The sequence below is a fragment of the Lates calcarifer genome, linkage group LG21 (genome assembly GCF_001640805.2).
Source record: "Lates calcarifer isolate ASB-BC8 linkage group LG21, TLL_Latcal_v3, whole genome shotgun sequence".
NCBI lineage: Eukaryota > Metazoa > Chordata > Actinopteri > Centropomidae > Lates > Lates calcarifer.
This window is the reverse complement of record NC_066853.1, coordinates 17,310,429-17,337,609: the sequence shown is the minus strand read 5'-3', so window position 1 is coordinate 17,337,609 and position 27,181 is coordinate 17,310,429. Positions and strand designations below refer to the sequence as shown.

Here is a 27,181-nt window from a genome sequence, read left to right as displayed (position 1 = left end):
TGCGCACAGGTCGCTGTGATGCATTAATTATTGTTGACGCTCACGCATGTGTTTTGTCCCCACCAGTGAAAAATGAGATGACAAAAGAGGTAATTTCCTCTTTCTCTCAAGATGGTGTGTAATTGTGTGAGCTACAGTGAGGATGGGGATAGTGGGGACTAGCAGGGGAGGGTCTATGTGAGGCTTCTCCCTCCCCATTCCTTCTGACAAAGACTTTAATTCCCCGTAATTATACAGATGGATTGAAATATACAGCAAGACAGGGAATCACTCCAATTATGCAGAGTTGATTAAAACTTGGACCCCATGCCAGGGTGCTGCAGGAGCATGGGAGGAGTCAAGATGTGCACCATAGAAACACTGAGCACATAAGACCAGTTAACATCTGCACCACCAAGACCAAAGCGCAGTCGAGGATTTCCGTATCTCTTGCAACACAGAAGTGTTTCTAAGCTGAAAAGTAACAATGCGCTGTTTGATGGTCTGGTGCATTAGGAAGAGTTTCTGCTCTTGACAGAAGGTGAAACTCCTCGCGTTGAAATCTCATCGCCTCCTAATGAAGATGGATCAGTGCTATTCATTTACTGACAGCCACACACAGTGTACAGCACAGCCCATCTCCTGTGTTGTGTCACTGCATATAGCTGCAGCATTTACGCACAGTAGTGGGGATAAGTCCTTGGCATCTGGAGACCATGGTCAGTGGAGGAGAACGAGGAAGAGACAAAGAGAGGGAGGAAAAAAAAACGGGAGATGGAGAGTTAAAGAGAAACAGACACAGAGACAAAGAGAATGAGAAGGAGAGAGAAAAAGATCACAAATAGGGAGGAACGGAGTGTAAAGGGCAAGACATTTGTCACCCTCTCCTACAGGACCATAGGAAGAAAGAACAATATCATTAATCTCCTGACATTTCAATATTGTATTAACCTTTCTAGTGGAATTCTCTGGGCTCATTAGTCTTTTTTGAGGGGGAGAAAAATAATAATCGATAGAACAAGCTCTGGACACAATCTAGAAATATACTACAGTCAAATAACATACAACCTCAAGCCAGTCATATGACGACGTCCTGTCTTTAGTAATCTCTCCCTTTATCTGCTTTAAATTAATCGGTTAAAATACAAACATATCAAATACAAAGATAAATGGAGGTGAAAGGGTGTAGCTGTTGCTCTCAAGTAGGTCACCATCATAAAAGAGAAAAATGTCCAGGCTGTAAAACAACAGCTTAAGATGGCAACACAAGCACATCAGCCATCTTATGTGAAGGGGGAAAAAAAAAGCCCCAAGGCCACACAAGCGTGATGAACCCATGTCTCATCTCCCCCACTCAGTCAGTCAGCAGTCTTTCAGCAATGGAAAGATAGAAAGAAAGAGGAGAGAAAGACAGGGTGGAGTATAGACAGGATGAACACAAAGGTGCCCACAGCCCTTAAACTCCACCGCCGTGATCCTCCCATCCCAGTAACACCTCTGCAGCCTGCTCACCCTTGTCCTCACCTTCCATCTATCAATGCCTGAAGAACACCCGTCATTCAAATCGCCAGCACTCCCCAGGTCATTTGACTAAGAAAACACACTAATTTATCCCCATTATGTGCCCTCTCTGAACATCAAGCACTGCCGGGCCTTTTGTCTATCACCATTTACATGTAGCCTCCATGATTGGTTGTGTCAGGGTTTTTCTGAGCGCGTTTGAAAACATGCCACTTCTTGAATGGTTTGATTGTATGTTTGCATTGGGCATTCCTAACCTTGGGTAAAAGTCACATCAGCTCAGGGGTTATTACAATACTGTCATTATAGGTATGCCCAACACCTTGACAAAGACAAGAGCCTTCTAATGGGTTTCTTTGAATTCACAGGGAAGTGAGTGGGTGGCAGATTCACACACCTACACTATGTTTATCTATGTGAAGAGGAGGAGGACTTTTAATTAGTGTTCTATTTTTTAATTTAGTAGAAATTAATCATATTTGTATTACATTTACATTTACATGACATTTTTGTATATTGCATTGAATAGGAGCCTGATTAAGAATCCACAGGGGTCAGACAAAACAATGTACACTTCATTAAAGAGGACTCTGAGGTGGGGCTTGGCGATAGGACATTTACTGCACCAGACAGAAACATTCACATCTGGTTATTAAATTAAAAATGACCATGATATTTAATGTGGACTAAATAATTGGTCAGTTTTTGTTAAACAGTTGTTTAGTTGACAATCGACAGACAATTTATCATCTACAACATGATAATCTATCATCTTAAGTCATTAATCAAGCCAAAATGCTAAATATTTGATTTTAAAAAAATTGAAGATGTCACCTTGGGCTCTGGGAAATTGTGACTTTTTTCACTATTTTGAGACATTTTATAGACAAGTTATCAAGTTATACAAACATAATAGGGAGATTGATCCATAATGGAAATGTTAGTTGTATATACTGTATATTACTAATGCAATATGAAATTACATATTCAGCCACATATGTAAGGTGGTAACAGTCTTTAACAGTAAGTACTTGAAGGCTTATGTTTATCATAGGCTTGTTTGGCTCTGTTTTTGGACACTGTTTGACTGTTTGACCTTCATCAATACAGTTTGTCACTTGCCTGTCTTACTTATGTATGTGGCTTTATGAAACTCGTTGAATAATTATGCTCTTTTTAATACACCTGTGACCTGGATTTGGCTGGATTTGAGCTCTTTTAGATGTCTGTCACTGTTGTTGTTGTTGATTGTGTTACTTGTACTTCAAAGTCATTTCCATGATTTCTCTACACCATGTACATAATTAGTGTAGTGATACTTGTAAATGTATTCTTCTAATCAAAGGGCTTATAACGGTATTAATAATTATCAGAAGCACTTTGATAAAGACTATGACTCATTGGTAATATTAAGAGAACAGCTTATGATGCAAAGAGGACAGCAGAGAAAAAAAGCTGAGGCGGGGAAGATTCCAGGAGACGGCTCGAGGAGGCTATATTCCTCTGGGTTAATTGTGCGGACCCCATCGGCACTAAATAAGGATGGTTAGAATGACTGGCTAAGTGACAAATGGATGTACAAATCACCCAGATTACTTCCCAGTTATTAAAAACTTGGATTTGGCTGGCTTCCACACTCCCTCTCTCATTACATCTGGCAGTCTCGCCACTGACGGCTATCTTTTACAGTAACTCATCTCCGTTCAATTTTCACAAGTTGAAACAAGCTTAAGTGTTTAACATTGATTAAAAAGAACTTTTTCTAATGATGTGAAATTGTGATGAGTTGGTTGGTGAGATCATTAAACGTAAATGAGTTTTGATTGATTGTCTGAAGAGGTGGCGTTTGACCTGCAGCTGTAGTGTAAATGGCTGTGGAGAGGTGCTGGTAAGCTGTCTAAACACTGTGCACCTGTGATGACGGGTTTCTCGCTGGCGTTCTTGGGAAGGGTAGCGACAGTAAGACGAGTTGTCAGACAGTGCACAGCTGTTCACTTAATTACCTCCTAGTTTAGGAAGGAGGTTAATGAAGCAGTTTGGCGATCAGAAATGAGAGACAGCCTGAATGTGCACAAAAGAAATTAGTTTCTGGCTGCTAGGACAGAGCTGAAAGCAACAGCAGTTTAAATTATTGATTGCAAAAACTGAAACACTGAAGGCATAAAGAAAGAGGAAGCTGAGAGAAGAGGAGAGGTTAGTGTGCTTCTACAGATTTGTACGTTTAGCATATTCCTGTGCAGCGTAATTAAACCTCATACTGACATCGGCATATTAATGGATCTTTTGTCTTTGAATTGCTTCTGAGAAATTAGACTCATTCACTCACTGAAACTTGCATGACCTTATTTGTAGGAGGCAAAGACAGTGAATCTGTTGTGTGTAGGTGGTATTTATTTAGTCCCCTGAATTTTATTTGGTTTTTTTGTCTCTTTAGTGCAGTTTTCACTTAAAGTTTTAACTTAAAGCATTTTCTGTCATTTCTGTCTCCTTGGATATTTTTGTGGGTCGATCTACAGAGTAGTAGATTGTGTTATTGTGACTTTAATGGAAGATAAGTTCTTGAAGGCTTAATATAATCACACACACACACAGCTATATAATCTATAATATAGAATTTAGAATAATATTTATTTATCTTAATTGTGCTGTTTTGCAAACTGTACTGAAACTAGTTTGGGTCGCAACTATTGATTAATCAATTATCTGCTTTATAAAATGTCACAGAATAACTAGAAATGTCATCACTGTTTCCCACTGTGATGTCCTTTTTGTCCCAACCCCAAAAATATTCAGTTTACTACCACATATGGAAAAAAGTCAGCGAAGTGGGGAAATAGCGAATGTTTTGCCATTTTTCCTTGAAAAGCATCTTGTTAAAATAGTCTGTAGTTATTTTTCCTGTGGATTGACTAATTGACTAATTGACTAATTGCTTCAACTTTATAGCTGATCACTTGCTGAGCTTTGCAGTTCATATGTACCGTAAATGTGTAAATATCTTAGGGAGATTAGCACGTGTATTTTTCACACACATCACAACTTTCAAAATGAGGGAGAAAAAAATATAACATTTCTAATAAGTGCACACACACTCCCCTTTACCATTCTCCTCTCCTCAGTTTTAATGTGGTAGACATACCACCACACCTCAGAGCCTTCCCCCGAGCACACAGGTAGAGTAACTATCAGTAAGGATCAGACCAAGGACCATCCAGCCTCATCTTGCATATTCATGCCTTTATGGGGTGAATAACCCTGGCAGCCAGTGAATCCGCTTAATATCCTTAATCACCTGCATCTCATTGTGGGGCCTGGACACACCTCCACTCATTAAAATGATGGATGGAGGCATAAGGGGATGCTCTCCCCTGTTCCAAATTTGTTCTTGTTTAGAAAGGTGCTTATTAGAGAACACCTGGGGGAAGGAATTGGGGGAAGGGATCTTTGAGAGCTGAGAGAGAGCCGAGGAGTGGGAGGAGGGGGGAGAGGGAATTCCGAGACCACAGTTGTTATCGCTAAACTATTACTGAAAAACCATTATTCAATTACACTGATATGTTTCTAATTTGTCTCGAAACATCAAACGTCAGCACAAATGAGATTCTTTGAATTCTAAAGATAACAAGCATTCATATTCATTTAAAAAATACTGCAGGTTGATTGGTTTTTGATTAGATTCCTTTATCTTTACTTTAAAAATTGTGATCAAAACACAAAGTACATGTCTTTAAATAGCCCTTCTTTAAATTGTGGCACTAAATGAGTCTAGTGCACGTAGAATCTCTTGTCGCTCTGATGGCTTTCGGCAGAGGACTTGGAGCAGTTGGTCTCATGAGGCTCCAGCATGTTGAGGTGGGCAGCACTCTTCATTAACTTGTAAAAACAGGACTTCCATTCTAGGTCTTAGAGGCTCAGGAGGGAGTATAAAGGGGAGGATCCGTCTCTCTTTCTTCATCACTGATGTTTGAATAAGCCAGACAGACAGTGGTTGACATTAAAGACTCCCATAGGCCAGGTTATTGCCTCTGTGAGGACAAGCAATAGGCAGGTTAGATGTAATAAACTGGAACAAATGTATTTCGGTCTCCAATTAGGATAAGTCGCTGTCTAGAGTCGCTCTGTGGCGACAAAGTCATCTTCTGATTTTATGGATATTTTGTTTTGCCGTGTCAGCAGCTAGCCTACCAGCTAGTGAGTGATGAGAAATAAGATGAGTACTGTATTCGCTCTCTTATGTAACCTCATTGAAGCCTCCTTACGCCTAATTGGCAGCAATCTAGGCCTGTCAAATTGAATATAATCCCTTCACCGTTGGTTTTAGCTTCCCTCTGTGGCTCCAAATGCCTTTACTGAATGACATGGGATGCTGATATTGTGAGTAATGGAGAACACTAATGGAATTGGCATTAGGTAATGTATTTGAATAGCTACTGTACAGAACAGAAATAGCTGTTTAGCTTCTGAGCCAAGGATATTGATAGTTCCCTGCTTGACAGTGTTGTTGAAGTACATTGTGTCCTTTTGAGAGAGGCTGGCTCAGATGATTTTGCATTAAAATGCAATACATGCAGTGACATTGAACTTTATTGTGATGCTTTTCAATTATAGCTATAAAAATGTCAGTAAAATTAATTTATCACTTTTATGAATACATTTATTCTTCACAAATGTTAGTGTTGTGTCCTTTTCACACACGGTTAATAACAAAAGCTACATCACTACAAATTTAAGTTGTTTTCATTTTTCTACTACCTCAGTTTTTTTAATGTTTCTATCAGCTGTATAGCCAAAGCCTGATACAGTGTAATCCTCTGTTGTACACCTCTGTTGTCGTCTAAAAACACATGGACAGCATGTCCCTTTATTACCATTAAAATGAGAACAGTAGTTAATTTTAGCCAATCCCAAGCACAGTGTTGTGGGGCCACATGTATGAACAATGTCTATGCACATTGTACTGTAAGTCTGTCTCAATAGTAATGTAAACATGTAAACTAGATAGATTACTTTTTCTTATGTTTAATGATGGTAGTTGAGCTATCACTGCTACATGCGGTGAATTTATGATGAGGGTGTCATACATAATAGCTGTTGTAGCACTGTGCTGAAGAAACTTGACTCTGCGCTGCCTTGTAATTCCATGCAAACATGTTATTAAGAGCATGTCTGTGTCCATTTTTGGCTAAATGTGTTGGTGGAAATCAGGCTCATCATCCAGTTATTGATATTTATTAAAACAAAGTGTATAAGTGGCTTTATAAATATGATGAAAATCATTCTTGTACATCCCCGTGACCCTTACAGATAAGCGGCATAGATAATGGATGGATGGATAATGCTGGTATGTTTATTGTGCAGTTTTGCAGTTTGCAGACAGATAGCCCCCAGAAAATGATGTTTCAACACCCCAGTTGTAGTAATGCGTGCTAGCCCAGCTGTTTTGGATATTTACTTTCTTAAGATTGAAACTTAATATTGAAAGAGTAGAAGAGGTTTCTTCAGTAGGAATGAATGGGCTTGGGGTTGAGTGCTACAGACAGGATGGGGGAATGGTAAATATTCTATGACAGAATGATGTATTGTTGGTTAAGAAAAATCTGGAAGCATATACCCCTTTTCTCTTAAAAAATATTAACAAATGACCAAAGAAACATGTATAATTTGAACTTTTTTATTCATCTTTTTTTTTTAGTTCTTTTTACTTTTTTGCTTTACGAAACAAATGTTTGCAGATGTCCTATGAATAAACAACAGCACCCTTCCTCCTTAAAAACAGGGATCCGACACCCCTGTCTTATCAAGAAAGGAGACCCTTCTTGTCCAATAACAACCTCTCCAGATTCCCAAAGTGACTCTTATTTCCTGTATTTGAAATTCATTTAAGTGCATTAGTAGACAACATTACCATTTCGATTAATGTGCAATAGCTGAGTTTATGGTCAATGCGAAAAGATATTTACATTGCAGCTATGACTCACATTAACTGTCTGTTTTATCACTTGAGCTAGCATCAGAACTGGAGAGGGAGACAATCACAAAGCAAGGAGTCTCCTTTCAAGCACAGCCTTCGTAAACAGCAACCTTTACCTACATCATTATCATCACCATCATCAGGATTAACTAGACTCTTTTGTCATACCTGTTTTCCTCCAGTAAGACAAAAAGGTTAATAGATAGAATGGTTTAAAATAAAGTTTAGTGATTGTGCTTTTAAAACCAAAGTAAAACAAATAACAAACATTGACGACAACACGAAACATAACAGTGCATTACAAAAAACAAAAGAAAAGAAAAAAAAAAAGAAAAATCCCAAAGTGGCACTTTCTTGGGGCAGCTAAATAATATTGCAATTTACAACATGAATGGAAATGATAAAATAATATTTATATTTACTGGCATAATAAAATTAGAATTCGCAAAATAAAACAAGGAAGACAAATTTGAGGTACCACAATGGGTAAAACAAGGACATCATGTATACACGTATATTTACAGTCCACCCCTGCTTGCAGCTATTTTATTACAGTAACATCTGACTGTATGGGCTCTCCAAAGTTCTTGTCAAGGCAAGCCGAGTCATGTCAATATCTGGAGTAGGATCTCACTCCATATTGCATTGGAATTAAACATAAATATACTACTGCGTATTTTGTTTTGAATGCACCATTCTTTTATCTTCAGACACGCTTTCCTTTTTTTTTGTTTTGTTTTTTTTCAAATGGACATAGAAAATGAATAGTTAGAAAAAAACCATTGGTCTGTTTTCCAGATGTAAAGAAACACTACTGATGTACAGTATGATGGCAGCCAACATGATGGTGAAATACTGAGATATTTAAAATTGTAAGAGAAACAATGGTGCTCCACTCTTGGAAAAATCAGGACAGTTCCTCCTTTGTCTCCTCTCTTCTTCAGCTTTCTACCATCTAGTTAAAAAACAAACAAACAAACATAAAAACCAGCATTTTTGTTAGCATAGATCTTTCATAACTAGAGATATACTGCTAAATTGGCCAATTATATCAGTGATCTCCTACAGTCAGATCTGATGAGAGTTAGATTTTGTGTACTTGATGACACTCTGTACCTCTAGCTCTTCATCTCCTGGTTGTAAGGCCCCCGTGGTGATGAGGCCCATGTCTGCAGGGTTCCTGCGGCCTCCTTCTCCTCTTCGCCGGCCCCCTGAGCCCCTAGAGGACATGGAGCTGGAGGAGCTTGGGTCTCGGGGGCTGTTGACTGTGGGAAACTGTGGTCGGCTATAGGGCAGAATGTCCTCTGAGCCTAGTGACAGAGAATAATTGTAGAAGGAGTTGAAACTTGCATAATCATAAATGCTGCATGTGGCACTGAAGGATTCCCTCACATTGTATTTGTTGGAATACCTGCATGTTGGCGTGCCTTGCTGGCGGTGCTACCCTCATGTCTATTCCCTTTCTCTCCATGAGCAGTCTTTTGTCTCTCCTGAACGTCTTTGCGTTCAGATGAGCTGGTTCTGGGGTCTGAGCCCTCTCGGGGCTTGTAGCCCCCTGTTCCCCCTCTCTTGTCTCGACCCTCACCTGCTTTGGGGGAAATCACTCCCCGGCCCTCTAGGGCTGTCTTGGAGGGGTGTGTGGGCGACTTAAGCACCGCTGGAGGTGGGATGGGTGGAGGTGGGAGATCTGAGGGATAAACACAGGAAGTAAGAACACATTAACTGCCGACATCAAAAACTAGGGTTTAGATAATTGCACAAGACTGAGGAACAAGAATCTGCATACTCTTGAAACTTCAGTGTGTATCATCAGTCATTCAGCTGTCTCACACCTGCAAGGTGATATACAAACACAGCTGCGGTGTGTGTACATACGCTCATATCTGTAGACATGGCTATACTGAGCGGAAACTCCTCCGGACAGACAGTAAACACAACAGATGACATTAGACAGACAGAATCTGGCCAGAGAGTTATGAGATTTGAGCGAGGAGGAAGAGGGGAGCGTGACGGTCAGCAGCTGGCTCTCTGACCTGCTTGACTTCCCCTGTTGATGAATCAATGCTGCTTGTCCTTGAGCCATTATTCATATGAGGCCAGCCAGTAGGCCGCCTGGCCTCTCACACATCACACAGTCATCTCAACAGAACGCTGAGAGAAAAGCCTTACGTGCCTGCGATCGATGGCTTTTCATCTTTCTAATCAGCTCCCAACCTAAAGGATGGTTCTGTCCATGGCCAGACCCATAATCCACATAGGATTAGAAAGTTAATAAATGTAGCAAGTGCCAACTCTCGCCTTTCTTGTATCTCAGTAGATCCCTTACACTTTTAAGATTGTACACCACTTGACTTTGTGAAGAATCAAAGCTTTTTAAAAAACATTTTTTAATTCATGTTTTTTTACACAAAGGCTAATGGGGCAAGTGATGTCTTTGCTGCGTCTTGTTGGTGGAATCAGGCAGCTTCAATACACTTTCCTGATTATCCTCCACCTCCATCCACTCCTCCTGAATACAAAAGGGGACCAGTCAATATCATAGAGCAGAGAGGCGTCTGCAGTTTTTTAATATCTCTCTTTCCTCCTGAGTCCTACCTCAGTCAGAGTCCGATCAATGCCACAGTCTGTGAGATATAGCTCACTACCAGGGAGGAGCAGAGCGCCTGTTAGATTTATGAGGAAATATTGTCGAGGACAGCGCTCGGGTCTGAAAAGTGTCTCTGGGCTTGCCAAGGAGGGTGTATCTGAGGGCCCGGTGGTTAATTAGGCAGACAAGGCCAAGACAGATCAAGAGACAGGAAAGGGTTAAGTTCAGAGAGGAGGTGGACAAAGGCATTAGAGTCAAATGCAATATGAATCATGGAGGGAATATAACTTGGGTGTTTCCACATCCACTGTGCAAACAAGAGTGAAATGAGTAGGTCAAAGAGGGGTAAGGGGTGGGGAAGGGGGGGTTGCCTCCCTTGCTGGTTCTCTTGCTTTCCTGAATTTTTACTGCCGCCTTAACTGATGTTTTTTATGTACTTATAGTGATGCTGCCGGGATAGTAGTCTCCATGTGGAGTAATTTGAAAGCAGAGAGACATAAAACAGACAATACAATACATTTCAGTGTATTGTGTGTGTGTGTAGCAAACATGGTCCGTGTTTTCTTTCTTTTCTATCCTCCTTTACATTTCATTAAATCACCTTCCCTCACCTATCACCTCAGCACCAGTCCTCCAGACTACAGACAGGGCATGTAGGATGGGGGTGGAAAGAGAGACCAGGGGGTGGGGGGAGGCAATAACCTCCAAATGAAAAACAATCCATTCAGATCAAATGCAATCAGCAGGAGGACTGATGGACAGACAGAGCTGCAGAGCTGTCAGTCCGCCCCCTCTCTGCTCAAACAAAGACGGAGGAGAGGAGAGGGGAGCAGGGAGAAGAGGAGAGGGATGGAGATCACTCCAAAGGGAGGGGGTAGCGGATGGGGAAGAAGCCAGGATATAAGGATGATGGCAGGAGGCAGGAGGTGGGGGGTGGGGGGTGGGTTGGATTTTCTGCAGTGATATAGCTGGTCTGGCTCCTAGTGAGCTGGATATTAAATCTCCCTGTCAAGTGCTTCCAACACTCAAGGACACCTGACACTAAGAGGAGAGCCAGCTCTGGGACAGCACATACTGTACACAGCAGAGTGAGCGTGTGCACTCACCTCACATTTAGATACATTTTAAAAATGATCTTTCCACAAGAAAAAGGGACTTACTGCTGCTATGCTGTGTGTTGTAAAGAATGATGCTGTCAAAAGTCAGTAGCTTTTTTTACTTAACAAGGCTAAAGCTTTTCCTTCTGTGTACAGCTGCTCTGGCGTTTAGCCCCAGTTTGGTTTATGTTCGGCCCCTGCTGAGTGAAAGGTGGCACTTCAGTATGAGCCAGAGCACCTGGATCAATTTCATTAGTAGCTAGAGTGGAGAGACATCCCAGTGTCAGCATAGCCAAGCTGGGCAGAGCTCCCCTGAGACAGCCCCCTCCCCTTCCCACCATGGCCCAGGCCTCCAGCCCACCACTTGCCCGATCTGTTCAGCACTGCCACAAATTAGGAGTGATGCCATATATGCATGTGCATAAAACACATGAAAGAAGAAGATTAAAACTCTGGCTCACAGCACACCCATACTCAGTCTGACAATACATAACAGTAAACTGCACTTCTCACATCCATATCTGTAGAGGGAGTAGAGGGAGAGCCATTGACAAACTGGCCATCTGTGTACTTGTGGGATACAGCCGACCCACTACTGCTGCTACTTGTCTATCTCTCTATCAGTATGTTGGCTGCATTGAGACATTAAGGTCTTTTACAGACAACCGTGTACCTGACTACTTTATAAAATGACTGTTTTTTTTGGAGGTCTGCCGTACATAGCAATGTTTGTACTAAACATAATCACAACCTCAGTTATTGTACACTTTCTAGTTTCTACATTAGATTAAATCATAGTTGTTTTTGTTGCTTGTTGTTTCTGTTAACAAACTGCAAATTGAGCTAGCATGATTTTCACAGGATTTTTTTTTTTTTTTTTTTTTTGCACTGGAGATGTGGTTATATGCGTACCTTCATTATATGCTTCACGTCGCTGGTTCCCTGGATGGCCTGCTGGATGCTGTTTCTGTTTTTTAGGAGGCCTCCTGTGTACAGCTGCCATACTCATGTTACTGTCTGTAGACACTGGGCTGCCAGGACGGTGGCCTGACGGGTTTATTTGGTATTTTCGTGCTGAGAAAAGAAACAGAGAAATAGTTTGCTTTTTCCATTCCTCTGAATTTTTGCAATAACATTTCTTGTGGATGTAGTCAACTTGATAAAACCTACCTGAAGCTCCTCCGCCTTCCTGGCCCTGTGTATTGGGGTACTTGGCCACCCTGAGGCCTGAATACTCTGCAGCTGCAGCAACCGCTTGAGCAAAGTCAGCATCAGTGAAGAAGGATCCATCTGATGAGCTGACTGCACTGGACCTCCCTGAAGAGACATTATCCTCTTCAGAGGCCGACCCCCATCCGTTGATCATGGAGCCAGTCACTGAGCTCTCCAGGTCGCCCATGCTGGACGCAGGCGTCTGTTCAAGCCCCCGTAGCAGCAACCTTCGCGGATGCATCTGGGGGTGGTGGGGGTGTGTGTGGGGGTGGGTGTGGTGGTAGTGCATCTTGGCTACCTCTGCATCTGTCTCATCACCCTCCTCCTCTTCCTCCAGTATATCCTCCTCCTCCTCCATGCCATCAGTGTCCAAGGCCAATGGGCTGGTGATGTACCCATATGTGTGTGAAGGAGAGAGGGGCCTCGGAGGGGGAGGGGGGCTCACAGCATGGCGCCTGAGAAAAGTGAGAAATCAGTATCAGAATCCCATCAAATTTAGAATAACTGGAGAAATTTGAAATACAAAGTAAAATTCACCTGCTTGTTATAATGGGACAATACTGCAGATTTGGCATGTTTTAGCCACTAAACTACAAATCACATGTACTTTGTATTAATGTTAATGATCTTCTAAAACCTAAGCATATTATACACAAGATTTGAGAGTTTACAACTTTGTTATCCTTAAGTTGGACCCAGAAAATAAGCAGTAAAGAAACTGAAATGTCAACAATGATGTGAGTTTGATAGTTTCTTATTTTAATGTGGCTTCTTTTGGCAGTTTGATCCTAAATTCATGATATTTTTCCTTGTGTGCTAACAAAGATGAGTTCTTAGTTATATAACTTTGACAAAAAAGGACTAAATTTAGACTGTGATGTATTACTTATTTTAAATAACTTTCAAATCATTGCCAGTTGATTTTTATGCTGCACTGAAATGAACTGAAGCAAATGGCTCCCCGGGAGGTGACAAATCATTCTAAAAGCTAAGATATGCTTTTGAAAAATGGCCAGCAGAGTATTGAATTAATGGACTAAAACATGGAAAAACGTTTATGAATTCCAAATACATCAGAGATATTGTTTCTCTGTAAGAAGTTAAAAGAATAGATTTATGTGCTGAACATGTTTACACAGGCTGACCACTTTTCTTCTGCTACTTGCTATGCCTGTATCCTACTAGACCGTTTGATGTCATGCAGGTGTTACCTGCGTTCATGGCTGTCGGGTGCATCCTGGAGCATTGGCTGCATCTCCTCCTGAGGTGAGGGGGTGAGAGTGGCTGTGGACTGGTGGCTGTAAGATACAGCAGCAGGGGAAGATGCTGCCCCTCGGATGGGAGGGGTGGGCCCCCTCTCCATCTCCTCCTCCTCCAGCTCATCAGGCTGCAGGTACATGTGAGAGGGGGGCATGGAGCACTGCATGTCTGGGTCACAGCTGCCAACAGAGAGAAACAAGCCTCGTTACCTCCCTATCACTCACTGAAAACATGAATGTTTATATACTGAAGCCAGAAAAACATGCACTTAATATTCATGCCATCCTTCTATCAAGGTTTGACATAAAGCTAGCACTAATAGATAGAAAACGCTTGGGGCAAATGCTTGCATGAATGCGAGAAACAGGAAAAAAAGGCAGGAAGAATGAACCAGTATTCAACAGTGTCTGCATGCCTGTCAGTCATGTCCCACCTTTCTTCCATTGATAGGGAGTAGTCCTCTACGTTCCGACTCGGGGGTGGGTTTGCAGGGGGAGGGGGCAGCAGGTCAGCCCAATTCATTGTGCTTTGTTTGGGTAGTTTGGGGGTGCGCATTCCCTTCTTTTGACCCTGACTCCCTGCTCAAAAAGGAAAAAAAAAGGACTCTGTCAGTCACAAGACACCTACAGACATACGTACTTATATTTTCTGTCTGAAAAAAAAAAACATAACATATCAATTATTAATGTCGAAGAAATCTCAAGTTAATGAGCAGGAACATGACAACAGATTAAATGCATCAACAACATCAACTGACAAAGAAGAGATCCTTTAACATGTAAGAGTGCCGAGGCTAATGTAACTCTCCACTTTATGAAAATGTGCACATACACCTCTATATTAGAAATATTAGAAAAAACAGTAATTACCATACAGTGGTATTAGCCAGTACCAAGAGAAAAGGTAGGAAGAAAATGGCAGAAAAGGATCCAATTAATACCAACCCATTAGAATTGTAAACCAATGAGCTGTGAGGTGCAGTGAACACTAAAGGCTTCTCCTTAATGGCTTGAACTTCAAACGCAATATCAGAATGGATACATGGCATTAAGGTGGCAGTGTTGCATGCCGTCTGCAATGTGTTATCATTTGTCCTTGTCCACAGACAGACATTGAGGACCTGATGAAATTAGGCTGCTCCATACTGGAATTAAAGTAAAGCCAATTAATGGAGGTAATGCAAAATAAACAAGGACAAACAGAGAAACAAAGTAGAAAGAAGGAAAACAAAACAAAACAAAAAAAACAGAATTAATATAAAAAGAAGGTTCTTTTATCTAATTTGCTTCATACTTCCCTTGGATGACATTGCACCCAGAAAACAAAAGGCACAAGCATATGTCTAGCATGGTGCTTAAGCATTTGTTTGGAGGCATTGTTGCCAGTTCATTCTTTTATTCAACAATTTTCCACTTTCTGAAGGCATCTCCCTTTCAATTTCTCTTCAAGATAGGCTGACAGGGAAATTAATCAAATTACCAATTTAAAGCAAGCATTATTAGCGTCTCCAAGTGATTTATTGCTTTTGAGGAAAAGTGGGATTTTCAAATGGAGCTGGTGGGGTTTTATGTGATTATATGGTTCACAACAACAATAAGCTGGAAAAATGCATTGGCAGTTAAATTAAAAAGTGTTGTTTTTTTTTTTAAAGTCAAGAATAAAAAACTGAGAAAGAAAGAAAGAGTCTCTGGATAGGTTATTTTTATAACCTCTGTCTTTCCAGCAACTAGTCTTGTTTTCCTTTATGCCCTAACCCTCTTACCGGAGGTACTGCTGCTGCCTCGGTCAGAGCTGTTATAGGAGCCCCCGGTGTGGCTGTCATGGGTCTGGTTGTAGGGGATGGTGGCTGGCATAGGGCTGTCACCTCCTCTGTAGCGGTCTGGTGTGGAAGAATGGAGTGTATGGTTAGTGTGGCCCCAGGCAGACATCTTGCAAACTCAGAAACATTCAAGCAAAGCAGCCACTTCATAATGAACAAGGAAATGAGGAACTGCATTTGATTAGCAGTACAAAACCATTTGACAGTGAAAATATGAAAGTATGTATACCATGAAATGACATTACACTGAGCACAGCAAGAACCATGCAGCTCATGCTTTATAATTTTCTGGTGAGTATGTGAACACATGCAATGTCTGCACAAAAATCTCAAAACTATCACACCACATGTGGCTCCCTTTCTGCAGGTCCAACAAGGTGATGATAGCTTTTGTTCAAAGCATCTAAAGATCCAAGAATTATCTTTGTCTTGCCTTTAGAAATCTGACACCAGAGATAAACCCTCACACCTGCCTTCATCACAAAAAGACAACCCAGATACCGTACAATGACAGCAATTCAAGCGTGGCTCACATTTAGCGGCAAAGATTATACATGATTGCATGAAGGGTGATGAGGGGTTAGATGAATGCCATACAGACAGGCAGAAAGAAAGAGTGATGACGCCTATGTTGGCTTGAAAAGGAGCAAGACAGAACCAAGGAAAATATGAGCATGAAACTCTTCTACAGGCTTCCACTGTGAGGCTGAAAGGGCCAGGAGAGGAGAGAACAGAGGGAGAAATCAGGTGGAGGAAGATTATGGCTCGGAGTTGACCTCTTTAACCATGGGTGCTGGGTATTCCACACACTCACCCTTGTTCAGCTTGTTTTGCTCCATGATGATGTACTGCAGCTGGGAGCCCATTTCCGGTTTCTGCTGCTGGACCGAGGTGGGCTTCCAGCAGTGTTTCTCATTCACCTCCCCTCCACCCCCGGGTCCACCTCCACTCCCTCCGGTCCCTCTGTCCGGGTTTATATTGTTGCCCATGATGGAGGACTGGATGAGCTGGGTGGTGGCATAAGGTGTCGGCTGGCCCCCTGGACCCACAAAACGTCCATCTTTCAGGTTGGGACTGTTGAAGGTCTTCATCTCATTGATCTTGTTGGACAGGTCTACGTCACCGTAGACTCCTGACTCTGGCACCATGAGGTTGGTCTGCTTGTTTTCCATCTGGTTGTTATAATTGGCAATGCAGTCGGCTGGAGAACATGAGGAGGGTATTTAGTGAATCTCTTGTACTGCTGATCAGCTTTGCAGCAGTACACCAGTTTGGTAAAAGCTTCGAAACAACAGGGAATCTTCTGATCTACTACAGAGCTGAAAGTATCTATTTGAGGAAAGCAAGAAACATTTACATATTCATTTCTAGCTTTTGAAAGATCACTGTGCCCACCAGAGGGAGATCTATTTCCATTTAAAGTCTCAGTTTTGTTTGGCAAATGATGATCTACTTTTGGTGAGTGACACAGGTGGTATTACACCTTTCCACGCTCAGTCTCCTCTCAATCTCACCCGTGACTCAATGTGGGTGTCATCTCTGTTCTCTTCCATCTGACGGTGGGAGCATCTTTGCTCATTGAGAGGGACAGAGAGACATGTCTGTATCAAAGGCCTGGAATGAGGCACGCAGTAAAAGCACAGCTCCACTGACAGATCCAATTTTCCCTGGCTCATAAAATATTCAAATCCTCCAGCAGATCTGAGAGCCAGCCTTGCGGTAAATACCAAGGACGGCCATAGGTGCACGCTGCTCGTGCCATGTGCCTCACATTTCAGCTGCACCACGCAGCTCGACACTTCAATGGTTGATCTGTGAAAGCGCCCCTATGGCTGAGATAAAGGGACATTAACTCCTATTTCTTTGCTCTGTCACCTAGTCAGTGATCCTCTTAATGTTCACAGAGTTTAGGTTTGGCACACACACAAAGCATGCGTCTGGCAAGCTCCTTAGTGTCATACAGCGGGGTGTCATGCGAGGAGTGAGGGCTGCCTTTAGCCTGTTATTCCCTGTTAAACATCTCACACCATGTTAAGGTAGAGTTAAACACTTCAGCCTCAGAAGGGTGATTAGCACAAAGAAAAAAGTGAAGTTGATGACTATAAAGTCCACAAAATGAATTATTAATCCTCATTGGGGAAGGTTTGAAGTAAGGGGAAACTGTTGAATGGCTGGATGGATATTAGGCCGAACAGCTGGATAGGAATTATGGGCTGCCCTTAAAGGCATAGTCCCAAAGTGCATAATTTAGAACATAAAGCATTTCATTGCAGTCCAAGTTTCCGAGGATAGGTTTTTTTAAGACTTGGGTCATAGCTGAAAATTAATAACATTAAGACCTGTGTCATCTATGCTGAAGTTTTTGGCTGCAAGGTTTACTCTGTTCTCTTTTCAGATTTTCAGATTGCTGTGTGCCTGAGTGTGTGAATATATACACAATAGTGTATATTGTGTAGCAGTAGTGTATACAGTTTTGAGGCCAAATGTGCTCCCTTTTGTTGACATCTGTAGTAGCTGAATAAACTAAAAGGCCACCTGGTGGTGTTCCTTACATCTCTTCCTTTTTTTTCCTCTCCACCTACCCTACTTTACTTCATCTCATTCACCCTCGCTACCTCCGCCCATGCATGTCTGCGTATGTTTTAGCATATACTTATTCCTCATCGCTCCTTTCTTCTCCCTTCCATCTGGCCTACCAGGTGCACCTCTCTCTCTCTCTATCATTCTCTCTTTCTTGCTTCCTCTGCTTCTGGCCACTGTCTGCAGTCCAGCCTTGACCTCTTCGCCTGCTGCACATTTCTTAAATAACTGAGCACTTAGAGGAAATTACATTACCGGCTATAACAACAGTATGGAAATCAGCAGAGCAATTCGATTAGCAACAGAGTAGAGCCATAAGCCCCTCTCAGTGTGCTCCTTTTATTTCCTTCCTAAAACAGCTCTACTTTAACCTCAGATAAATCAAACACACAAGCACACAGCCTCTCTTAATCCTAATATTTCTCCAGGTTTTTCTTGTGGAGACCTACAGAAAGGAGAGATACACAGAACAACTCTCCAGGGAGCTAACCCAGATATCACATTTTACTTCCTTTTGCACTGCAGATTCCCCCAGCGCCTACATTTCTTATCTCTATAGTTATTTTGTCAAGGACTACATCATTGCCTTTGAGGGGAGTGTTTATTTTGGTTGTAGCCTACGAATGGCAGGGTTGACACCACATACCTGGTCGGCTGTATGTGGCCAAGTTGCTGTCGCTGTTGCCATTGCCTGCAGTGCAGCAGTTGATGCTGCAGTCATTGTGGTTGGAGCAGGAGTTGGGCCATGTGTCAGCCAGCCAGGGCTGAGTGGCAGATTCCCCAATGTTTAGCAAACCAGGCCTGTAAAAAAAAACGAGACCAAATGGTTAACAACAGTAAGAGACTAAGCCAACACCACAGTGACATTTATGTGAATGAACTGAAACACCCACAGTAACACAATATTTGAAAGAGAAGATTATGTGGAGTTTATTTATCCAGCAGCTGAGAATAGAAAAACTAGAAATCCGGCTTTAGTACTTTTTGCCTTTTGGCCACACACACACACACACACACACACACATACACACACACACATGCACAGAGGCTCAGGGAGCACATTAGAAAAAAGCCCAGCTAAATAGATTGTGTGTGCTTGACTTGCCCACAGCCGATGACACTTTCCCTGAGCCCTCGTGAGCATTAGTGATCCGCCAGGATTAGACAGCCAGATAAAACTCACTCCCAATGTTGCAAAATGCGCGTCCTGAAGAGTCAGTGAACCACAAATGCTCCCAGAGTAGATTCCATGGTGTCACACAACATCTCTATCATTTAAAATGTTATTTTTTTGTGTTTTTTTTTAGCTGTACAGAAGGAAAGAAAAGAAACTCAAGCACCAGAAGAGAAATCCATGCGGACCAGTCTTTCACATTATTGTCTGGCCATCCATCTCTATTGTTTCCATGTCTTGCTCCTATTACTTCTGCTTTAATCCCAATACAATACAAGATCACTTGTTCAACAGGATTCTACTGTACAACCTGACCTCAGGCCAAACACTGAGTGTTAAAAGAGCTGGAGAATAAATAGCCTCCTATTGCTCATGAAATGAATCAATCTAGTATACAAAGAGAATGCAGGCTAGTCTAGCAGTGCCATATATTGTTTCAGTATTCAAATCTCCACAGAATGACTCCCAGTTTGCATATCCCAACACTGAATTAGCATTGAATTACATTTCCTCATTCACACTCAAATGACTCATTTCTTGGATTCATTTTGGGTAATGAACACATTTGTCTTGTATGGCCAAATACAATCTCACAATAGCTCCTCAATCACGCAGGCAGTTGTATGTTGATATTGAATGGCCATTGTCTTTGTGCAGAGCTGACACAGCCATGCTGCATATGGGATTCAATCATAGAACTGGATAATATAATGAATATGGATTTACTGCTGATGGCTCCAAGCTAAGTATTCATTAACACGTGAACAATACACACAAATGTACACTTACAGTACAGTATTGTGTACATTCTGTACTCTGAGTAAAGAGAGGGCAACAAATGAATATGTATGTCCTCTCTTTTTGTCTGCGTACTCAATTTTCACTATTTCCCAGCTGTATGAAAACATGCCAAATGCCAGTGGATACACAAATGAGTGTTAGCAAGTTGATGCAGTGTTTGCCCAGCCTAATTCTGTACAGCCTCACTGTTTGCGCACAATGCACCATTCCACAACATGAAGGGGTGTGTTGTTACTGCTACAGTATCTGTGTGCGTGTGCAATGTGCATGTATCTCCATTAAAGTTTTACAGTGATGCTATGGCACAGCCTTGTGGCTGGATGTGGCTCTCCACTATATGGGATGAGGATGGGCTCCTGGCAGACTATATGGAGCTTTGTTCCTGTTTGTATCCTACTTAATGCACCTCCTTACCCCTCCTAAGCTCTCTGCTGATTTAGGAAGGCACAGCACTCCCCCTAGTGTTTGTCAAACAAAAGTACACCTGCCCAACCCTCCTCATCTTTTCAGGAGATTTAACATCCTGTTGTATTTGTGATTAAATTCTATTCGTTTAATTTCTCAAAATGTGTTTGAAGATTTTTGAATGTGATCATGCACACTTTTGGAAAAAAAAAAAAGAACTCTTACCTTCCAGCGCTGCTTACACCTTCTCCACCTCTCTGATATGCCACTAAAAAAAGAGAGAAAATACTGAATTTCCAACATGATTTCACTATGATTACAACTGTCATCACATCATCATCTTTGCCATTGTCAGGCTAGGTCAACACAAAAATTATTAATTTGACACTGGATTGTCAGCTTAGCGAGCAGTGACGGGAATGCTTCTTTTTATGAGTGTGCGCGCGCGTGTGTTATTGTATTAGTTCGAGTGAGCATGTGAATGAATGTGTGTGGCGTAATTTCGGCTGAGTCACACAAACAGCAACAGGAGCAGGAGGAGGATATGTAAGAGGCTTATGAAGAACAGAGAGACAGAGCTCTTTGGTTGTCTGGCTCGAGTTCAGTGCGTTTGAAGCTTCGTGTGCTGCAAGTTGGACTCTTTCAAGGAGCTCTAAGCTGCCGGTGTGTGAAGGAGAGATAAACTTCCAACTTTAATTACAATCTCTTCCCTGAGAGGAAAGATGGTGGAAGAGGGGTAGGTAGGGCCTTAGCTATGTCAATTCCCTGTCTCTTTTACAAAACAGGAAGTGTGGTTTTGGCCTCTGCATGTAGCCAGAGGAGCTCCTAGATTATCTATCTTTAATGCAAAGTATCATAATCTGGTTCCAGATCAAAATCAGCATAATTCCTCTTTTACGTCCTGGTTTTACACTGGGTACCAGGGCAAGGATTTTCTTCAGAGACCTAACCACACAGCAAGGAGTATGTCTCACCTGAAAGATTGCCAGCAGATCATGAAACAAACTTGCAACAGCAAAATTATTCTACCCGATTGCAAGCCTCAAGGCAGACAGAAACAACACTGCTACTGTTAAGGTGCAATCTCTGCACAGACAAGATCAGCCAGTGTAACCACAAACACATACTGAACAGTACTGTCTCTCTTACTCTCCTTCTCTTGCTCTCACTTTTACTTCCTCTCACTAATTCACAGTTTCACATTTGCCATTGCACTAAGCCCTGGCAACGCCCCAGACACACCTCTGGGGAACAAAGAATTTCAGACAGCCGAGTCCATAAGTACAAGAAAAAGAAGGAGAGGACAGTAAATAGAAACTTGCAGAGAGTGAACGACAGAGTGACACAGAGAAAGCTTTTCTTTTATCTGTTTTACGCTGTGTCACTTCAGTTCACAGATAACCTTCTTAGATTTGCTGCCACTTGCCTATCTAATTGGTGTGTTGGAGTGCTGGTGGTGTGTCATTCTCTTAAATCCCATCTGAGGTTGCCAGCAGCCCTTTGATCAAGTTACCACTAGTTTTAACAGCCTCTCAGCAGTGTGGCCTGCTTCTCTTTGAGCATTACGCTCGGACACGACCCAAACATTTGGTGAAACATTTAATTTCTAGGTAGATCCTTAAATGGTGCCAATGATTGGCTCCTTTTATTGGTACACATCAAGTGTACCCCACTGACTTCTCTACAGTCACTTGGTGATGGCTGCTCAGGTCATTAAAGAAAGTATTAAATATAGTGAAAAGGCTGACACACAAGTACAGTGAATGAATAAAAACAGACATCACTTACTGTATCTGTGTAAAAAAAAAATCAGAGTGCTTACCTGTTGGTGTGAAAGTAAAGGATGGCACTGTTGGGACAGAGAAAAGGAAATAAAGTTATTGTTGAATTATTATGCATCTGTACTGTTTGTAATCAGTTCCTGTGACATACTTTCTACACTTTGTCAGCACACAGCTTCTCTTAAAGTAAACAAATCCATAAACTGTATTTGAGCCTGCATTCACATGCTACTTGCTGCTCCCCAAGTCTTTGATCCCCTCAGACATCCCCGGACCCCGACTGGGGGAAAGTGAGTGTTGAGCCAGCTGCTGGTTCAAATCCTGGCCCAGACTGTCAGAGGCCTGCTGGGCGGGGGTCACACACTAGGGAGATATCTGTTGCTATCTCTTACACTTACATCATCACCCACACAGCTCAATTACTCACACTTTGGCGTGGATGGGGCCCTTTTGCAAAAACATCAACCTACTGCAGGCTGATTTAGATTCTGTGAGAAGAGCTGTGGTCTGTGGATATCTTCTATAAAAGGTTCTTGCCCTCTTTGAAGAAGTGAAGCTACACTATACACTGCAGTTGATGCAACATTGTACCATGCTAGAAGTCATTCAGTGCACTGCCTTAAATATATGCTTTTCAGAAATGTTGCTGACTGCCTTTGACCTAAAACTGAATATAACAGACATCTGAGAGGGCAGATACTATTGTTGTCACATTTTCATTTCCTCAAACAATTAATTTATGCAGTATCCGTGCCAGTAAATGTCCTCTATATGCCACAATCCTCTTATCATGCTTGAACACCTCCTCTTGATGCTCAAAGAGGTCTAAAGATTTGAGAAGTTAGATTGCTTTTATCTGTATGATGTATGCTTTGAAGAGGAGACACCACCACTTGGTAGGCAAAACAGTCTGAGAAATGTAAACGTGACTGAAAATCAGATTTCTCTTCTGTCACAGGACTGTCACAGATGTTCAGTCCCAGGCTAGATGAAACTGCAACAGAGCTGAGTCTTTGTTGAGTAATTATTTGGTTGCTACAGTCTTGCTTCTTTTTTTTGGGCTAATTTGTTTGGATTATTTCAGTTACAAGAGGACTAGCAAAATAAAATTTGCATTATCAACACTAGAGCGCCACAAGGTTTGTTTGACCTTTTTTTTTGCGCTTTTTTTTTTCATTTCGAGTTGACAAATTGCAAGTGTTGTCTCTTAATTGATTACATATTTCACATACTGTAGCACATAGACGTACATATACAGTGTCAGTTCAATCTATTTCACCCTGAGTGCAGATTGTTGCTTCATGTGGTTGCAATTATACTCTTTTCAAAACATTCTTAGTTACCAGTTCCAACAAAGGCCGTGGCCTCTTGTGGTCTGGGTGCACGAGGAGGAAGAGAAGGGGGGGGAGCATGACTGCCTACTGTGCCCTTGAAGAGCTCTTTGAGTTTATGTGAGTAAACATCAACATACAGAATCACACAGGGCCAGAGGGTAATCTCAGCCTACACAGTATTGGTGTGTAGCGCCCTGGCCACAGATCATTACTGCACTCATAGAGCGTTAGAAATTACTCTTCTGTAACACACTCCCTCTGTATGCCCTGTGTTTCTATGTTCCTTTGGTTGAAAGAATACCTGCACTGTTTCATTTTGTTTATGAGGCCGTTGTCTTGGATGAAGACGCCTCAGATTGCATCATTTCTTCCCATGGCGGCACTGAAATGTTATCATGTTTTCAAGGTAATTTAAGCCATAATGGAAAAAAAAAAACAGTAACTCTCACCATTATAGGCCCCACAGGTAAAGACCACAGACCTTAAGGAAAAGATTAGCCAAGTTGTCTCTCACTTTCACATGACTCACAATTCCCACCATGAACACTATTAACTGCAGTGGATTCAGAATGTGGAAACCTGGGTTTTCTGTGTGACAGCCACAGATTAGCAACAGCTAAGTCAGTCTATTGTCTATGTGTACCTCAAGGTTGAAGATGGATCTCCTATAACCCTTGTAGTCAGCAGTAAACCTGAACCCAGAAGTGGGGATGGTGCAGGTAGTGCTCACAGGCAGCAGCTGCACAGCCCAAGGCCACACATTAAGCCAGCCTGCACATAAGTGAGACTCAGAAAGAAAGGCTAATAGCTCTCTTTATACTCAAACCATTGTGGGCAGAGGTTGGGCATGTCATGAACCCTGTCACTTCCACTAAAGTAAAACCTCACTGGGTTATGCTGTGGCTACTTTAAGAAGGTTGCAATGCAGCCCAAACACACATGGGAGACACTTTTAACAGGACTGCTTATTGCTCAACTCCTCCATATCTAAAGGTCTCTCTCTGAAGGGACAGCAAGAGTACTTAAGCATGTGAAAATGTCAGTATGTCCTTGATAAAGAGGGATTATGGCAACGTATTCTCTCTTTCCCAGCACAGTCAGAAGGGAGTTGCTAAAAGGGGAGTTGTTGGACCTTAAAATGTACTTTAGCAAAAAACACTCTTCACACACCCTTGCAGAATCAGCGTGACAGAAGTATGAAAAAGAAATAAAAGATGTCTTCATGCAGCACTCTCAGTGGGAGCTCGCGTCACATCTTAAAGTACTCTACTGGAGAGTATTTTTGGTTAGACTTCACCTAGAGCGCTCTACAAAGACATCTTTCTGTGTGTGACAGGGAGGATGTGAGGGAGTTTGGCAGCATTTGGGATGAATAAGACGGAGAGGACTGGATTGAAACAGAAGCGAACACAATAAATACTTGCATTGCATGTTCTCCACGCATTTTGTAAGTGAGAAAACCTCTTGTAACCTCAATCCAGCACAGCAAATTAGAAATTCAAGTGGATATTCCTGATAGGGTCAAATGTTTTACGCATGTACTGACCTTTGCGTATGCCTGCATAGCTGCTGGAGAGGCCATTCCTTTTCTTTCTGTGTCTGTACAACCAGATACTGAAGACCATGAGGATGATCCAGCAGGCAGCTCCTATACCTGCTATAAAGGCCGGTTGCTTGACCACATCTGAGATCTGCTGGGACAAGGGGTTCTCCGGGGACTCTGTCTCTGTCATCCGCCCAGATGCATCTGAGGATGGGGAATTGGGCAATGATTGGAGGAGATTTTTAAAAAAAAGGAAAAAAGATACAGTTGGTGTGTAAGCATTGGTGGAAATGAAGGGAGTTATGAATGTGAAAGCAGGAGAGAGACAAGGAAAAACATTCAAACCTAAAACTCAAAACAAGTGGAAATGCCTGAAATAGGGAAAGTATATTTAAAATAAGTGGAGTGAGTGCAGTGCATAACTATGAACATTACTCTTTCTCCCAACGCACAATAAGAGTCTTCATCTCAGCGGGGCTGTACGAGGCTGAGTTGTGGAAACAGAGTCGTTTCTCTCTATAATTCAAAAGGCTTTCATCGCAAATCTCAGTCAACAATAGCAGGTGAGCAGACGAAAACAACCAAAGACATTCAGACAGAGCCTGTGCACCACTCCATCCTGATGGAACCGGATAGGAAAACACAGAGAGGCATCATTTACACTGAGCAATGGAGGCTTCATAATCATATAAATAAATCCAATGAGATCATCCTGGAATACAGCCACCACAGTGATTAGCAAACTCAGGCACATCTGTGAAAAGCTGAGGTGTGAATGCCTTGAAGCTATTTCTACTGTGAAATGCACTGTAAAGGCAGTGTCTGTATGGCTGCTCACAACAACCCGCTCTCGGTCTGTTTTTCTCATCTGCCTATTCTCTCTGTGCTTCTCCCTCATCCGTGATACATGAAAGACTTCTCTGGGATGCCCTACCCCCCTCCTGCCACTCTGAAATTTCTTCATGTTAGTGTTACTTTGTCTTCATCTCTTTTTCTCAAGTCTTTCATGTTGTAGCCACTCTTCTCTATCAACTCTCTAAGCCAGAGGCAAAAAAAAAAAAAAAAAACACACTTCCCCAAAGAAACCAGCTCCCTGCTTTTACCCCTCCATATCCCTCTGTCTGCCTTTTGTCTCACTCACTCAGTCCATGTCTCCATTCGGATGCCTCTCCTCTCACTTCTCTGTCTTCTCAATTTGTGCTTGCTGTCTGGCCCAGTGAACGGAGCATGCCAATGTGACTAAGCAGCCCACAAGGGACTGTACAGGTATCTAGGCTGGGATGACGTATACAAGCTCAGAGTGTGACAAATGCATTTGGGTGAAGCGCTGGTCCCCGAGGCACATTGTTCCACTCCAGTGTTGGAACATGGCAACAATCACCACAGGAACTCTTCAAGTGAGAGAAATTGTATCAGTCACAGCCAATGCTTCTTCATGCCCATCCCAGCCCACTCAATCACACATTTAAAACCAGATGGAGTTCTCTCTCTCTCTCTCTCTCTCTCTTTGCTTCATCCTGCTATTCATGTGTTTTCCATCCCTCTCTTGAGTAGGCCAGCTCAGAGCTTTGGGGAATAAAATCTGACAAACTATCTCAAAGTATCTGTCTGTCTAGACCAAAAGGACAAAAAAAGTAAATTATAACAACTGGCCCCAGTGCAGTCTACACTGTGTTTCTTAGCATTAATAACATGTCATGCCTGAGCTCAGAGTGCAGGATTCATTATTGCCTTTGTTGTTTGAAGCGAAGCAGAGACAGAAAACACTGCATCCTTGACTGGAGAATGGAGCAGGGTGGGGCAGCCAGCTCAACAGCTCTGCCACACAGGAATTTCATGTGTTCGTGGTGATCACACTGCCAGCTGCTGAAGCTAAAACCCATTTCAGAGTGCACAAAAACTGTAAAAGGTCCCTGTCATTCAAACTCATCATACTCTTCCGTGGCAAGTTTGACGATGTTTGTATAACAGTAATCACTTCAATTACAGTTTTTAAGTGTCACTGTTGATAATGAGGGAAAAGCAGGCAGAGGCTCGAACGTATCTGTTACTACAAAGACAGGAATTACATAACTGTTTACTTGGCAAAAAGTCATGTTGCTGAAAAGCTCTTAATT

The 27,181-nt window shown here is 42.1% G+C and overlaps 1 protein-coding gene across 3 annotated transcripts in view; it reads right to left on the bottom strand.

The window, feature by feature from the left end:
* Positions 1-7,157: 7,157 nt before the first annotated feature.
* robo1 (roundabout, axon guidance receptor, homolog 1 (Drosophila)) overlaps positions 7,158-27,181 on the bottom strand; it is a 215,544-nt gene continuing 195,520 nt past the window's right edge. For all 3 annotated transcript variants that reach the window (XM_051065358.1, XM_018665365.2, XM_051065359.1), the window contains 13 exons: positions 25,068-25,268; positions 22,229-22,255; positions 20,632-20,674; positions 18,673-18,827; positions 16,261-16,647; positions 15,390-15,506; positions 14,061-14,205; positions 13,579-13,806; positions 12,326-12,822; positions 12,068-12,229; positions 8,883-9,158; positions 8,588-8,781; positions 7,158-8,426 (listed from right to left, as the gene is read on the bottom strand). In XM_051065358.1, the coding sequence (XP_050921315.1) occupies positions 8,412-8,426; positions 8,588-8,781; positions 8,883-9,158; positions 12,068-12,229; positions 12,326-12,822; positions 13,579-13,806; positions 14,061-14,205; positions 15,390-15,506; positions 16,261-16,647; positions 18,673-18,827; positions 20,632-20,674; positions 22,229-22,255; positions 25,068-25,268 (2,447 nt within the window). In that variant the 3' untranslated portion in view covers positions 7,158-8,411. The remainder of the gene's footprint in view (positions 8,427-8,587; positions 8,782-8,882; positions 9,159-12,067; positions 12,230-12,325; positions 12,823-13,578; positions 13,807-14,060; positions 14,206-15,389; positions 15,507-16,260; positions 16,648-18,672; positions 18,828-20,631; positions 20,675-22,228; positions 22,256-25,067; positions 25,269-27,181) is intronic.